Raw genomic sequence first — 17495 nt, forward strand, 5'->3', positions numbered from 1 at the left:
TTTCTGCATTTACATATTAGTAGAAAAGATGTGACTAATCTAGGGGAGCTCAGCTGTCAACAGCCACATGGGATCTGTCTCCAGCACTGTTTAGAAAGCAAGGCGGAATGCTGGACACGGCATTTAATGGGCTCTAAGACATTCCAGGCCTGTTACTGGAACTGGGGCTGGACAAACCATTTTCCTTCTGTGGTACACATGTTTGGGGACTGCCCAGACTGAGTCCTGCTTTAGTATCCTCCAGGGGAGCAACATATGCAAGTTGTCTTGAGCCTTGCCTTCATGGTGACTACTTTTTCCCTGTCTTTAAAGCAAGCTGCAGTGAGTGATCATGGATTGGTACAAAACTGGATTAGATGACTGGGTATGGCCCACTCCCCTGTAATGAAACGAGAATCCCAATCCCTGGAAATCTTTGTTAGAGGTTGGGCTAATACTTTTTGGGTTACCGTCCGCAGGTCTGCTGGGAGTTGAGTAAATCAGGAATAAGGTACCCTGAGCCCCTTCAGGTCCCCTAGGGAAAGTGCTGGGGGTATCAGTGCACATATAAAACATTTGGCTCTAAAATATAATGACTTTGTGCTCGCCCTCTGGAAGGAAATTGATTGTTCCTAGGTGCGAGGACTCTGTCCTCAATCCCTTTGTTAAACTAGTATTTGCTATCCTTTGTCTCCTCTCAGCTCTCTGCCTAGGCCTTTAAAGAGACTACAAAAGAAAGCCATTGTCTCCAGGCCACTACAGGCTCTGACGAAAACAGCCTATCTGGTTAAAACAAACAAACAAAAATAACCCTTTTATGTGTTGTATGCCAAACCATTTGAGTTACTTGCACGCAGGTACTTTAGTTCAAGATGGGTTGGTTAAGCCATGCAGGCTGTCTTTCTAGATGGAATGCCTGAAGGCAAATAGGTGAGAACCTCAGTCTGAGTTTGATGAAAATCAAAGAAGAAAGAAGAAAATCCATGGGTAATGGAAATACCAGTGCTACTTATCTAACTTGATTCCCTAGAAAGTTCATTCCATAATTGAAAGAACTGACTTGTATATAACACTTAGCATCCTTTCATATATACAGTATAGTGTTAATGAACTTTTTTTTTACTATAACCCACAGTAAGATATATATATATGACAGTCATGTTTATTCCTTCCCTCTATACCTTTACACAGATAAGAAAAGCAGACTTTTATGAAACAGTGTTTACCCATTCCTTGCATTCTAAGTTTTTGTCTTGTGAGAATATATTTATATCTTAGTATCACTTGCAACCTATTAAGTTTCTTGTGATGTTATATCTTCATTTTTTAATATCAGTTGCAACCTATAAAGTTGACTTCATGACCCACTGACGTGCTAGACCTTCTAGTTTGAAGAGCACTGACATACACAGTTCTGCTTAAGCCTTGCAACAACAGGAGGGGAGTTCTCATCCTATTGGTCAGGCTCATGGAGGGAGACAGATTTGGCCAAAGTCATAGAGTGGTAATTCCATTTGGGAAGATTTGGATGTAGAGATGTTCCTTGTTCTACTTTCCCAAACACACAAAGCATCTGCTTTTGCTTTGTCTTGTGGCTGGTGACCAGGAAAGTCCAATCATTTTCAACTAAGACAGAATCTCTGTTGGACTTCAGAGGCTGGGAGAGGCAAGCAGGCTTAGAAAAAGGTCCAGCCACAACAAACATTCCTGCTCCCTTACCAAGGTCAGAATAACTCGAGCCGACTCTTCCCACATGTAATACTCCATATTCTCGCTTAATGGATGATGGTTACAGCAGATTTCCTGAGTAGAGACTTAAAGCAATCAGACATTAATTAAACCACCATGGCTGATTTAAAGATAACCAAAAGATGTAATACTTCACCTCCCCAAACATTTTCAGCCTGCCTTTTAATGCAATTAAAACCATGGCCAAGAGCAAAGAGCATGAAAAGTAGCAAGGGGGTTGGCTTGCTGGATAATTTAGATCATTTTTATACATAACTTCTCACTCTCAGGCAGAAATGGAGAACTGTCTGGTCCCACACATTGGAAGTGAACGGTCCCCAAGAGAATACTATAAATTAACACACAATGAAATTGGATCTAAATTATTAACAGGGAATATTTCTGAATAAGCAGGAGATACCATCTATCTGGTCTCACCTCTGTTTTTTTTTTTTTTTTTTTTCCCCTCCTAGGATGGCCCCGAAGCTGGACAGACTGTGAAGGTGAGTGCTTATTATGTGCATACAAATTAATAAGGGGGCAATTATGAGAACTAATAAAAAATCATAGCGCGTCATTTGCGGCACATTGCTCTTTCATTATGTTGTCTTCGAGGTCAAAGAGACCCTCGGTGTTAGAGCCGTAAATCCTGGCATTACCAACCCTGCCGAACAATATGTTTCCCATTAGTTTACAAGACATTTGCTTTCTGTAGTAAAATTATTACTGTGCAAACGCCAAGTTGGAAACTAAATCAAAACTGCTAAGATACAAAGTGAAGTTGAAGGAGATCCTGGAGATGCTGTCTAGGGCACAGCACACGGCTCTGGGTGGGCCTCTGTGGGTTCCTTGTTAAGCCTGGGGTGTTTTTGACACACCTTCAATGCTTCTCACGGTATACTTTGCTTCTTCGTTCCCCCAAGTGCAGGAACAGAATTTCCGGTGGCTGTGGTGGCCCTAGGCGTGTGTCTCCCTGCCCTCCTGGCCCTGTGCTGTCACTGCTCTTGTCTCCACCCTCACAGTTACTCTTTTCCTCCCTAGGTATTTAATTCCAAAGTTCAAACCTAATGGAATCAAGAGCTAAAGAAAATGGGCTTTTAAGTGTGCTAGAGAGGAAAGGAGGCTTTGTTAGAACAGTCTCTGACTCCGTAGTAAAAATAAGATTGAAATCCTGGCTGATTCTGAAGCTGAGTTTCAGCCCCTTCCATACAAATGCAAATTCGTATGTATTTACGTCCTATGTATAAACCATAGAAAAGGCAATTTTTTGGTGCTAGAAAGCAAAAGCTAGTTGGACTGTGGTGCTCATGTTATGCCTTGTGAAATAACATTTTACGGTCTTAAGACTGGCTCTAAGTAGATCGGATAATGCTTGGGACCAGACTACGCCAAATGCACATGATTCCTTTTTCTTAGTCTGTATGTGGCTTCAGTGTTTAACACAGCTCGTATGAGACTCAAGGTAGAATGTCTGCAAAGCATTTTTGAGGAGTGGATGTCTCAGAGGAACTGCCACCAAATGGACCACCACCTTTCATGTGATAGAAAAGGACTAGTTGTCTGGCTGCTGAGACACATACAGTGGTGAGGTGGACAGAGGAGTTTCTCAGCTTTCCTGTCTATCGGCCTTTGTGATTCTTTCAAATATATACACACTATGAAAGAATATAATACCTCTGGCCTTTTTAGGAGATAGATTCTTGAAATATAAACCTAAATGCTTAAGCCTAGTTACCAGAGTTTTAAAACCTCAGTGCTCAAACGCAAATTCCAACCCCATTAGATTAATTAGATGCTTTATTGCTGTATCTATTTGACAGAATTCCTTCCGCCATTGAAAGTGACAGTGTAGTGGCAGAGCTAGTAACGTGGGAGACTGCTCAAACCTTGTTAAGTTGAATACATGGATGGATAACATGCACATAAGAAACATAGCTGAAATCTACATTATATGATCTCAGAATTCTACAGGGGGACATTTAAAATATTTACTACGCAAGCAGGCTTGAATAGAGGCAGAAAGTAGATTACTAGGGGAAGGAGAGCTTGGGAAGTGACTGCTAATAAGAATGGGTTTTATCTTAGGGTGCTGAAAATTGTGTGGAAGTAGATAGCAGTGATAGTTGTACAACACTGTGAATATACTAAAACTCATTGCATTATACTTGAAAAGTGAGAATTTGTAGTATTTAAATTATGCTGCATTGAAGTAATATTTTAAGACACATGTAAAGAGACAAATAAGCATTGGTTTGTCATAAACTGTGAGTTGAGTTTATGACTCAACTCAGAGCCATAAACTGTGGCTATAGAATCTTGGGCTCTGATTATCTGGCCAAAGATTTTAATGATCAGATTGGCTTTGGTGATGATGGCGACAGTTTTACTGTTAGCATGCAGTGCTTACTTGTGGACTGAATGCAGTTTCTGTTAGCACTAGTATTGTTCAATTTACACTGATTCTTTCACTTTATTTTCAAAAGTTTAGTTTATCGTTACACATGTGCAGCACATAATGTTCACATTCCTCGTGGAAAGTTGGTGCCTGTGCATATCACTTCCAGATTCCTTTCTAGTTCATCCCTTACCCCTCCCCTTCCCCTCCCTCCCCATCCCTCCATCTCTTGATTACCTTCTCCTCTGAGAATAGTCTACCTCTCTACTTCCTAGTATCTATCTTTCATTTGGCTGTTTATTTTCTTTAAAAGCAGCAGATCTTATGTTTTGGACATCTTTTAATTTTTAATTGTTTCTGACCTGATTACAGAATACCCAGTATGCATTAGTGGGGCCATGTTAAATCCTTTCTGGTGTATAGTGACAAAAAGATAACCATCACACACACACACACACACACACACACACACACACAGACAACCAAGTTTTGAAAACTGACTTTTTAAGACACGTTCCTATATACAGAAGTGTCTAATCTGTTTTTGAAACTATGATTCTTTAAGTTAACTTTGGTATTATTTAACAGCAAAGCATTAACTCTCAGGACTTGGTGGCTTCTGGAGAGGAGACCTAGAGCTCGGTTGCTAGCTGCATCTCCACTGTTGTTCATTTTATTTTGAGACACTGTCTTGCTGAGTCACTAAATTGCCCAGACTGGGTTTGAATATGAGATCCTCCTGCTTCAGCCTTCCAGAGTCCTGAGACTATCGTCCTGCGCCACTGCACCCAGATCTCAGATTTTAAGTCCGCTAATTTTGAATGTTGCGGTTGGGACTTGGGAGTCTTCTTCACTAAGAAGATTCTTTGCTTAAGAATGAAAATTGCTTTACTCTGTCCATCTTTTCAGCATGCAGGTACTTACCGCCTCAGTATGTCTTGCTGGTGAGGTAAGCATGACTCCTACCAGCCAGTGTTGTCATCAGTAGCCCCTCCCGGGAGTACAGCAGCATCTTTACTGTCCAGCTGTCCCATTCTGAAAACCACAGTTCAAGGCTAAGCGCTTATATTATGAAATTCACACAGTTGCACATTTTGAAGCAGGGTCTGACAGCCTGCCATGCATAGCACAGGACTGTTTTCCTCATCTTCACCTCTGGGTGTGATTGGCCGTGTTTGTTTGGTGCCTGGGTTTGGTTTGTCTCATTCTAGGTAGTAATAGCAATAAGCCTAGCAGTGCTCTTTCCCGCAAAGCCGCTGCTGTTACTGGTAATGAAGGTGCACTGCTGAGTTCGCCCCTTGAACACGACGTCACTTCAGGCTTTTTGTTCCAGAGGCTTTCGAGTCTGTTTTGCAGGGACAAGGGTGGCCTGGCTTACTCAGTAAGGCACTAGCAGCAGGAAAAGGGAAATATTGAGGTAAAAGAGTGACTTCTTATCCCACAAATGATTATTAGCTCTCCTTTTGGGGTTTGCCGGTGGTAGAACACTGCCATCCACCAGGCGACGATTGTTGCAGGAACAGTGCAGGCTTGAGAAAAACTCTTTCAGCTCTGCCACATAGCTCTGCGTAGCAACCTTCATTCCCCTCCACCTGATCCAGCCCTCCTAAGCCTTCTAGTCCCTTCCTCTTGCCTTCGTTTAATTTCTGTCAAGGCCTTCTGCATTTTTCATTTGTTTTTGTGTTGGCTTATGTTCCTTTGTTTCTTTTGTTTCTTTAGTCCCCTAGAATGTAAGTTTCCTGAGGACCTAATTTTGTGATTGTTTCTGATGGGGCACAGAATTTTCTACCCTCAGGTATAGCACTGGGCCTCCTTGTATTTTGAGGTGGAGGAAATTAAGAAAACTGTGGAAGCAGGATGCTCACTCTCTGGTCTCGTCCCAAATTCCTCCCTGAAGTAGGCCAGAAAAATGATATCTGACCTGCTCACCCTAAAAGCAGGTCAGAGGACTCTCCCTCCAGAAAGCTTGTGCCTCATGCTTAAAGGCTAAGATAACTCTGAAGAAACAGGCTTTACTAAATTCCTCTAGTTCATTGCCTGTGGATCACATCCCTCTATCCTCCAATCACATTTGTGTCTGACTGTTCATAAAAAATACAGTTTTCTTATTACTTGGGTCTTCTTTCCCGGAGCCTCTTGTGGCATGTAAAACTCAAATTTGTTGTGGTTTTCTCTTGTTAATCTATACTTTTTATAGGGATTTAGCTATGAACCTGATGGTGGGTGAGGAAAAGGTATTACTTTTTCTGCTTTACAGTTCTATAGCTTTTACTTGGGAAGAAGAATAGAGAAAATAGGGTTTTGCTTTATAGAACAAACGTCTAAGTTTCTAACTTGGGTTAACGTGAAATATCAGATGATGTTTATTTGTTTTCCAGTGAGCAGTCAAGGGTGTGGTTTCCTGAAATTTCTATCAAATATCTCTCCTATTCCAGGCATCACGGACAAAGACCAAAATTTCCACCAGTCAAGTTCCCATATCACAATCCAAAAATATAATTCCAACAAACCAAACCATTAAGGCAATATTCATCCCTTTAAAGGCATATTGCTTAATAAATATAATGTAAGCTATCTTTTGGGGCAATTACTATGCACATCTTGGGAGGGGAGGATATTTAGGTACATTAAAGAGAGAGATTTATGCCACACAGGTAATCTGGAATTGTGTGAGAACTGTTGATAGAATATAGTGGCTTATACTCATCTATGTTTGTGGTGCTTAAAAGCCTTACTCAGAGATAATGTTATGGTATTGATGCAGTGGGCAATATCTCTTAATAACTGTTGGGATATTAGCAATTACTTTTTAGATTGCTCTAGAAAACAAGAAAAAGAGTTCTTTGAAGAAATGGCATTTCAAAAAAGCTTTTTCTGAAGCTTCTGTTCACTTAGTAGTTTTTACAGTCCTAGATCAGATCTTTGACCTGACATGAGATTTGGCTAGTTTTTAATGTCATGAACGTAGAGGGTTTCAGCTTTAATGAAGTCTAATAGTTAATATGCTTTGGTTTCAGTCAGAAGTTCTATAGCAATACTAGCTCTGTAACTTACTATCGGTGCAAACTTGGGCCAGACTCTCAACCTCTCGGAGCACCTATTTCCTCATTTTTCACATGGGGAGACCCAACCTGTCATGTTGAGAATACACTGACTGACACGGACAGTTGGTGTGTGGAGTGGGGGTTGGCCAGGATTTAGACACCTGCATATGATCTGGAACTTTGAGCACTTCAGGTCAAATCCCAGCCCTACCACGTACTATCTCTGGGACCTTCTGTATGTTTCTCAATATCAGTCTTAACTTTAATTTTCTCATCTGCAAAATAAGTGTACCCAGCCTTCAAAGTGTTTGCTGGCCCGCTGAGTTCACTTAATTAATATACACTGAATTTTCTCGCTATTAATTACTGCCTTCGAACTTAAAATCTTGAGAAAACTTTCCTCTGATCATATGACTTGAGCTGTTTGCAGATCTTCTTTAAACTTGCTATAAAAATGACCGGTTGAATGTTCAGAACTCTGCCTTTCATAGTTGGGGAAAAATATTGACCCCTTCTACCCTGGTAGGTTTGGGCTCTGTGCTCCACTTGGGTGCGAGTCAGTAAGTCATGGGTGTGAATCAGTGACCTTCACGGTGACCTAAAGTAGGTTTCCATAGTGCAGAAGCTCCCTGCTCCTGTGCTGAGCCAGTAGGTCTGACATGGGCCCCAGGACTCTATTTGCACAGATGCTGCAGGGATTCCGATGCCCCCTGCGGTCCCCCGCAAAGCTGCTCACAAAGGGGTGATGAGAAGGCGGTGTGGGGGAGTCCTTACTTAATTACTGCCCATATCCCAAACACACTACTAAGAAAGATGTGGTGCACCCAGAAAGAAACAAACATATCTTCAGAATGAAAAGGACTTTGTTATTTATCATTGTCATCTGGAAAGAAATTTCAAGAGAGCCTAAATTTACCAAAGGACTTTTATCCTTTGATTAAAGCCAGAATGAACAGTGCCTTGCCTTTGTTTATACCTAATGCATGTGTTTACTGCCGGAAGAATTAGTACCTTCAGGACGCAGTAGCTTTTATCTTGTAGAATTGCCTTATAATTTGCATCTGTTCCCAGAGTAAATCCAATTTGACTGAGTTCGGAAAACCAAAAAAAATCGCGGTTCGCGGGGGCTGGGTGTGGGAGAGTGTGTGGGAGTGGAGCCTCTAAGGGTGCTGAGGCTCCCAAATCTCCTGTCTTGTAAACGTCTCAGATGCCTCTTGCCCTTCCTGGTGATTTAAGGACAAAGGCTTGAACCGTAGTTCTCCTGGCAAGAGAGGCGGCCAGGAACCTGCCTGTGGCCTTGGGAAGTGTTTTCTGTCCTACTAAACCTGCAAGCTCTCGCCTAAGTAGGTAGAAATACTTATTTCTAATTGGCTAACTTTGATTTGTATGATACCAGTTGGGTCAAAGGACTTAAAAACCATTAACCAAGCCCCCTAGTATTTCCAGTTATTTATTTTTTTCCTTTTTTTCCAAATCACTGGCAACAAAGGCAGATGGGAGGGGGAGCAAAACTTACGGTGAGGATGGGGGAAATGTAGGGCAGCTAAAATACACCTACGAAGAGGGGGACTTTGGTCACATTGCATAGTGTCAGCTGCCACTGTGTGACCCTGTGCAAGACAACCTCTGTGAGTCCAGCATGCATTCATAAATTTGTAAAATGAGTATCTTAAAGGTATCCTACCTCCTACAGGTATTGTGAGCACCAAACAGATAAGTTCATCTGTAGGTTTTTAAAACTGTGCCTGGCATATAGTGAGGTCTCTAGAAACATTTGCTATTAGTTTTATAATTTTTACTTAATTCTCACAATAATTTTCAAAGATGAATTTTTATGCTTTATTTATTTTTTTTTTGAATTTTTATGCTTTAGTATTTTATACCTTAGGAAACCAAAGTTCCTAGAAACAAAGTTACATATATAAAAGCACAAGCCCACCTCTTCCTTGCATTATGTAGTCAGCCTATTCCTGAAACTACCTATGTCTGTCCAATACAACCGAAGGTGCTCATAGAGAAGGTTCATAAATATTTTGTCAACTTCCACAGGAACTAATCTATATTCTCTTGCTCTGCTTGTGATAATGTTGACTTTCATGTAAAAATATCCCGATGACTCTCCTTGTTTAGCTTAATATGCAGGTGAAGGTTAACTAGCCCAAATATTGCTTTATTGCTATTTGTCAGTTTATAGCAGAATTATATGTTTTAGATGCTTAATTTTTCATTACTGTTGCCAAATAAATTCCCTCAGTAATTGGAGGCTGTGACATAAAGCAAAGTGGATATTTGGCTGTTTAATTTGTTTTGAGGTCTTTTTATCATCAATGTTTTATAGAATTTAGTACACCATCATTTACATCTGAGGCTCAGGGTTTGGGATTTCTGTGTAATTGTCATTAATTCAAATATACTGTGAAAGCCAAAGTATTTTGTAGACCCTAAAATACTACATAAATGTAAGGTATTATTTAGAGACATCTTACCTCTATTGATGTAGTAATGAGGCCAGTCACTGTCATTACTTTGCTATTGTATATTAGGTGTTCCCTAAGTAATCACTGAAGGAATACTCTCACCATTTTGCAGTGTGTGTTTCAAGCCTAGGAAGTAATGCACTACATAAAATTCTCTAATCCCCCTGTAATCAGCTCTTTCAGACTTTGTCTTAAACCTATGACATCTGAATTATTTGGTTCAGAAAATCATTAGTTCTATAAAAACAGGTAAAATAAACTGGGCTGAAGTAATCACATGACAGTCATTCAGTACTTTTGCTCAAATGTAAGTGATCACTTTATTCTCAGTACTGATCTTTTTGCTATAAATCCTATCCCATCCTTTCATGCAGAATGGGCAGTGAAAGCCCATAAAATTATGTGTGTCGTGCTTGAAACTGGGCATTTCAGCTGAAAAATCCCAGATGTTATGAACTTTTACTTCAGGAATTATTAAAAGCAAGAAATGATAAACTATAAGATGAGGTTGCTCTCAGGTATCTGTACACATTCTTAGACATGGAGATCTGTACAGTGCTTAGAAATAGGAACACAAATACAGTGATATTGCTTTTGGGTGGAGGTTATAGAAGAAACACATTATAGGATGTGACAAGCCCTCTGCGGCCCTCAACTCTGTAACATGTTATCTTCAAATTTGGTAAAATCTACCTTGTTGATTGTATTTTTCATATTTTTACATATAAATCTTACTTGAAGTATATTTTAAAACAAAAAATATGTAGCTGTGTGCATAGGTTTTGTTTCTTAAGGCCCCATCTGAAGAATTTTCTATTAACAAATGAATATTAAAATAAATTATTTTTGCTTTATTATCTTTAACCCATTATTAGTTAACTCACATTCTTGTTTCCAGATCTCTAAGAATGGGGATCATGAAATAGATTTTTGAAAAGCCCACAGTTGATGGCTACCCAGATTTATAAACTGATGTTTTATTCATTTTTATGAGTATATTTTAATTCTTGGTCTAGATGACCTCAACTTGATTTTTACTCCTACATTCATCTTGAATTATTCAGTTCCTTTCAGGGGCTCTTCTTAGGCCTATATGCCAAGACTATTAATAAAATAATTCTCAAGACCCAAAAAGCAGCTGGGAAAGTAAGAATTTGAAGGTTGAGTCTGGGTCAGGTGGAACCAGCTTAATGAATAATAGACATGGCAGCCTGTGAACCACAGAATTGGGAGAGTTAGAATAATGGCCTTCCTAATGACATCTGAGTGGAAAATATTGGGTTAGTAAGACTCTGTACTGGCTCTTGGGCAAACACAGTGAGAAATTCTGCACCCCTACTCCAGCCCTGGGAGAATTATGTCAGTGCTAAGAAAGGGTAAGTTTGAAATTTTAACTTCCCATGCCAGTCCTGTACCTAATAGCAGATCTTTTCTCTAGAAAAGACACTTGTCCACCAAGATCAGGAAAACAGGTACATGTCTAAAAGGTTTCTGAATCAAATTACTCCCAGACCACAGGTAAAAAGGATAAAGAACAATGGTTTAAAATCCTAGGTTCCCTCAATATAAAGATAATATTGTTGGATTTTGATAATGAAAGCTCAGTTTGTTCTTTCAATAGTTCATTCCTTTAAAAGTTTTTCCTGTTTCCATATTACATAAAAATAATATAGAGTTGTTTAAGATGTTGGCTTCACCTAAAGGGATTTGGAAGAATGAACAACATTGCGTGAACAAAGTGAACACATCAAGTCTTTCTCCACTGTGCGGTGTGATCCACTTCTCCTAATGCTCACCTTAAAATCTCCTGCTCTGGAGTCCATACATCAGTACCAGTTCCTTGAAAAAAATATTTCCTTACCATGCTTTACCCTGTGCCCTGAAAAACAACCCAATAGGGGATTTTATTTGTGTTTCAAATCATCTGTTGGTTGTAAATAGTATAAATTCCCAAATGTAATCAGGTTCCAGCAGCATGAGTTTGATGAAATGTTCAATCATGGGAGGAATAAGTGATTCCAAGCTCAGCTCTACCAACCAGTGACCCTAGAGTCTAGGGTCTGGATGAATCTCACTCTTGAGGAAGTGACTCAGAGAATGGGATGATTCAGAGAATCCCAGAAGGTCCATCTAGCATTGTCTGCTACTGTATGAATGCTCTGCACATATGTGCAAATACACATGCATACACACAATCACACATGCACAGTAGCCTTAAGTCTGTCTTTTGTTTTGAGTATACGGAAGTCCAGAGCACTGTGAGGTCATTGATCCGGTTTGGAATAGCTTTTACCTGTGGTTGATGCTGAACATTTCCTCACTACCAGAGAGATCCTGTTTCTGCCTCCCAGGGAATGAGCACCCTGACTACGCTGACTTTCCTTTTTAGCTTCCATGCTTTACTTTATTCTTCTAGCAACTACTATGTGCCAGTTGATGTCATGGGCCCTGGGAGACCAGGAAAAATGAGAAATATATTCTGTCTCCCTTTCCTCCTCTCTCCATTTCTTTTGTTCTTCTTCTCCTCTCCTCCATCTCTCACCTTCCTCCTCATTCTTCTTTTTTGTACTACTAGGATTGAAGCCATGACCTTCACACTGACCTATCTCCCTAGGCCTTTTTATTTATTTATTTTTTACTTCAAGAAGATCTCCATTAAGTTGTCCAGGCTTGGCTTGAGCCACCTGGGCATGGTGATCATACTTAGCAGGTGATCATACTTTCCAACTAGCAGGTTGGAAGCCTGAGACAAGGTGATGAGAAGTTTGAGTCTAGCCTGGGGCATTAGCCACTTAGAAAGATGCTGTGTCAAGATAAAAATTTAAAAAAGGTGCTTGGGATGTAACTTAGTGCAAAGGTCCTGGGTGCAATCTCTAGTGCTGCCCCGACAAACAGGAACTGGCAGTGTAGCTCAGTGGTAGAGTGTTTGCCTAGTGTGCACAACACAATGATTCAATATGCAACACTAAAATAAAATAGCTGGCCGAAGGCTGGAAGATCATCCCCATTTCACAGGTGAGCAAACTGAGATTCAGGGAGGCTATGTAGCTTGCTTGGGGACCCAAGCCAGGCCTCATGTTCCTGTACCCTATCAACACTTTAATCTGTAATCCCAGCACTTGGCAGACTGAGGCAGGAGGACTGCCATAATTTCAGAGCCATATAATGAGTTACATAATGAGTTCAAGCCAACCTGTAATACATAACAAGATGCTATCTCAAAAAGCAAAACCACAAAAGACACATGGCAGAATAATCTATGGTTTTGTCCCTATATTTAATGACAGTCTTTCTAATAAATACCAGGAAGGAAGAAGGCTGAGTAAGGTGTAGATGCGCTGTAGTACACAGTAATTTCTTCCCCCAGTGTTTATTGAGGGCCTGGTACGTGTTAGGTGCTTCCAGGCACCAGAACACAGTAGAAGGTGACACAGTCAAAGAACAACTCTCAGCTTAGTGCCTGTCATAGTTTAGGGTTTTGCAAGGGAAGAATACAATGCAGAACATTTATTTTATAAGATTATTTATAACAGTCACTCAAAGAATCATATACAAAGAGAGTACAGGAAATCAGTCCACACACTAAAGACCAAAGAATCCATCTGAGGGCCTGGATCCCACAGTGGTGTCCTGCAGAGTCTAGCTGAAGACCTAGAGCCCATGACAGTGCCTCATACAGGCCTGTTTCATGGATCTGCACTGGGAAGACCCAAAGGTCAGTGGTGGAAGCTAGGAAGTCTGTGCCAGTGGGATGAAGGATCTGTGCTAGTGGGCTGAGGGATATGAAATGAAGGATCACCAGGAAGCAACACACAAACTAAGAACCAGAGCTCCCTGAGAAGTACCACAGCCATCCTCAGCAACAGTGAGGTCTCAAGCTCTTCCAAAGAGAAGGACAGCTGAGCTCCCATCAGGAAAGCCAACCTGACAAGCTTCTCCAGGAGACTGAGCAGTGTACCATCTTCCTTTCTGGAACCAGGAAGTGATGCTCAAAGTGAGGACCAGAGCTCCCCCAAAGTACACCATAGCCATTCTCAGTAAAAACAAGGTCCCAAGCTCCTTTGATGATGAGAAAGACAAGGTCATCAGGAAAACCAGCATGACAAGGAGAACCAACATCTACCTATAGCTTCCCAGCACCTTCTCAACAGCTTCTACCAGCTTCCAGAAGCCTCTCTTAATCTTCTTCAGTTCTGCTTCTTATGCTGCTGACAACAGTCCTTAGGTGGGCCGCCCACACCCACACCATGCTGACTTAGTTCAGCTGGGTATTACAAGTTGACCACCATTTGTCAGTCCAACACAGTGCCTGCCCTCCCCTAACCCAAATGAACAAACCAAGCTTTGTATTAGTAATTAGAAAGGCTATCACAAGGTATTGCAAAAAGAATTAACATGAGGAGATGGTCATGGGATAGTGTATTGGTCAACTGTCTCATTGTTAGGACAAAATACCTGACACTCACAACATGGTATATTTTAATTCTCAGTTGCAGGACATTCAGTCCATGGTTGGCTGGCTCCAAGGTAGTAACAGCATGGTGGACAAGCATGGCGGAGCAAAGCTTCCAGGAATCAGAATACAGGGGAAGAATATCAGTGAGCAATATACTCTACAAAGGCTTACCCCCAGTGCCCCAACCCCAGATAGGGCCCTACCTCCTAGCAGAACATTCAACCATGAAAAATAGGAGAGGATTAATCTATTGATGCATAGAGCATCTGATCCAATCAGCCGTGATCTGATCGACTCTCCAGGAGTCTCTTATCACAGTCAAATTGGCAATTAGGATTAACTAGCATAGGTATGGCTCCTTTAGGTAGGTTAGTCAAGAAAGGTGCATTCAAGAGGCAACGTTTATACAGAGACCAGCATACTAAGGAACAACAGAGACACAGCCAAGTGAAGAAGACCATTCTGGACAGCAGGAATAGTGATGGGAATGAATTTCCTACACTTTCAGGAAGGGAGATGGGGGGGCAGGCATTTTGAGTAGAAAGAAGGGAGCCTGGAGAGAAGTTTGAAGAGGAGAAGAAGGAAACAGAGGCATCAAGCTTTGTACACTCCAGTAAAGAGTTTTATTTCTCTTTGAAATGTATTTGATGTTTCAATTATATTCCAAAGGTAGATGATATCTCACAAGTACTTAAAATATTCCCCTTAATTGAGTTGATGTTTAGGTTTCCACTCTCACTTTTCCAGACCGTGAACAATTAGTACTGCATGTCTTTGATTGTTACTACAGTTGTCCCTAGCATCCCTCCAAAGCTCCCCTGTTATTTAGCAGCTAAGGAGTCAGAACAGGTTTGAACCTTTCTTTATTTTCAGGTGCCCATCTTGTTTGGTGAAAGCCAGTGGTTGGCAAACTTCTATAAAGGACTGGATAGTAAACATTTTAAGCTTTCAGGGCCAGATGGTCTCTGTCCCAGTTATAAAACTGCCTTTATGGTGTAAAAGCAGTCACAGAATTTATGTAAATGAATTTGCATAAATATGCATGGATGTGTTCCAATAAAACTTTATTTGTAAAAAGGTAGTAGGCTAAATCTGGCATGGGGTATAATTGGTGCACTTCTGATCTAAGCCAGTTTTCTCTGCCACATAAGTTACATGATTAGTTCTTATTTAAGGCCCCTAGAATGCAGGCCTAAGTGACTTCAGGGATCATGGTTCCATCTACCTGGATGGCTAGTACATATTGGCTGTGGGAAGGGACCGTTCTTCACTCCTGTTTGTGAGCAAGAGAGTGGATAACTCTGACAGCTGCTGGCAGCCATCTTAACATTTTCTAGGCCAGTTTACCTCAGAATGAAGCAGACGCTGACCTGGAATAGTAATGACAAAACAAAGCTGGATCTTTGGTAACATCCCTGGACTGCTGAATTAACCAGCCTTGAAGCTTGAATTATAGTACCTCTGGATTTTTTGCGTAGGTGATCCCAGCAATTCCTCTATTCTTTAAGCCAAGCAGGGTTGACTTTTCTGGAAGAGAAGACATGCTCAGCTAGATTATGTGCTCTAAAATATTCAATTAGTCCTAATCCTTAATATACTTAACTGGCAATTTGAGCAAACAATTTCTAAAGTGCTTCTGCATATCTGCAGTACTGATCAGATGCCAGTTGAATCTTTGAGTGAAAGTCTGCAGATCAATGGCCCTAGAAGAGCTCAATTTCCAATAGGCTCCCTTTGGTGCGTGACCACACGGTAATTCCATTAACTTTAATGATGGAGGAGTTGCACGGAATGGGCCCCGTTAGTCTATTCTCCCCTTCGTTTTAGCACTAAATCTTATCCTGCAGCTAATTCTTCAGGGTAGAGCATGTGCACCAACGCCACTCATTTCCTGGCCTTTATTAATATATTCAGGACACTCTCCCTCCTGTCCTGAAGGGAGTACTAAGTGAGTACATTAAAAATGAATCCTCCGCCTCTTTGTGGACTGAGAGAAAACTCCAGAGTCAGGGGCATCAATAGATTATTATTGATTATTATAAGATTCAATAATGTCATAAATATGGCTCAAAACAATTACTGTGGCTACATTAGCAAATTATCAAATCCATAACTTGCTTGGGAGCCTGGCCTCGGAGGTTTAAATAAAATGCCAGAGGGAGGAAAGTTGTATTTTAGGAATGTGACAACCGGGGCTTGGATAGAGAAATTTATGATTTAATTTGCTCTGCAATCTAATTGAGAATAACTATTGGATTTCTAAAAAGTGAACTTTGATTAGGTTTAGGTGTCGGAAATAAACCGGAAATATGGGTCACTTTTGCTTTTCGGAGAGTCTGCTGGGAGGAGGGAAGGAAGGTATTCATCGCAAGAATAACTTTCCTGTGTGACCTTCAACCCTTCTCTCCGTGTCCTTATTTTCTGTGTTCAAATAATTGGGTTATACCTGAGACTAGCTGGCTCTTCCCAGAGATTTGCTTTTTACTTTCTTCACCAAGTGTCAATTTTCCCCCATTTAGAAATAAATCAATTTGAAATGAAATTACCCAGAGCATTCATTTTTTACCATCTAGTAAATGAGTCTCTCGGAAGAACAGAAGGTCCTCCCTTTTTGGTTCGAGCTTAATAAAATCCTTCTCTTAGGAGGAAGTGGTACAGAACTGTTTTCCCTGCTTCCCCGGGCTTTTCATCTTTAGTGGATTACTGGGAAGTATTTGCTCTTTAAAATGCATATTGGCATGTTCATAAAGTCCTGTGCATATTTTTGGAAGATCAAACCTGGAGCCTACTTGGTTTAAATTTCTAAGCTACAGCAGGTCGGCCAGCAGCCGCCTGTGGCTATGCCCATCAGCCACTGCAGCCCTGGCCGAACCTGCAGGTTGGTGACAGTCACTCCGGTGCCTACGTTTTTAGGAATGGGTTGGCTCACCTTTCCTTTCACTTCAGGAATATAGAAAAGCAATTTTCACACAGATAAAGGGGATTTTGTACTGATCTGTGTAGAACTGGCGAATGGATTTCTACAGGCAGTCAGCAAAACCTTGAAAACTCAGCTGAGAGATGATAAATTACTGCTAACTGTCCTAATTATCCCTTGACACTCTGTGTTGAAGCCTGACTAAATTTTGCTGAAACCTACAAATAGGGGAGAAATTTAAAGTTTAATAAATTATACATAGCATAAATGCTTTAAGAAGAAGAGACATAACCACAGCAAAAGCACACATATTTATCACCCAATAGTCTCCTGAGCCTTATAATAAAAGTAGGGGTAGGTTAGGGGACTGGGTTAGATTAATTGTAATTTTAATTGCAAACCTAATTGATTATACTCAGTGTGCTCATTAGGTTAAAAAAGAGACTATGAGTCAGTTCCCAAGGTCATTACATTAATAGACATGGTAAGCATGTAATTC

The 17495-nt window shown here is 40.7% G+C and overlaps 1 protein-coding gene across 1 annotated transcript in view; it reads left to right on the plus strand.

Annotated features, from left to right (window-relative positions):
- Positions 1-17495, plus strand: part of Fhit (fragile histidine triad) — a 286577-nt gene that overhangs the window by 19138 nt on the left and 249944 nt on the right. The window contains exon 4 of the mRNA XM_005387532.1: positions 2181-2210. Within this exon, the coding sequence (XP_005387589.1) occupies positions 2181-2210 (30 nt within the window). The remainder of the gene's footprint in view (positions 1-2180; positions 2211-17495) is intronic.

This window comes from Chinchilla lanigera, unplaced genomic scaffold, assembly GCF_000276665.1.
Source record: "Chinchilla lanigera isolate Chin_1 unplaced genomic scaffold, ChiLan1.0 scaffold00029, whole genome shotgun sequence".
Classification (NCBI taxonomy): domain Eukaryota; kingdom Metazoa; phylum Chordata; class Mammalia; order Rodentia; family Chinchillidae; genus Chinchilla; species Chinchilla lanigera.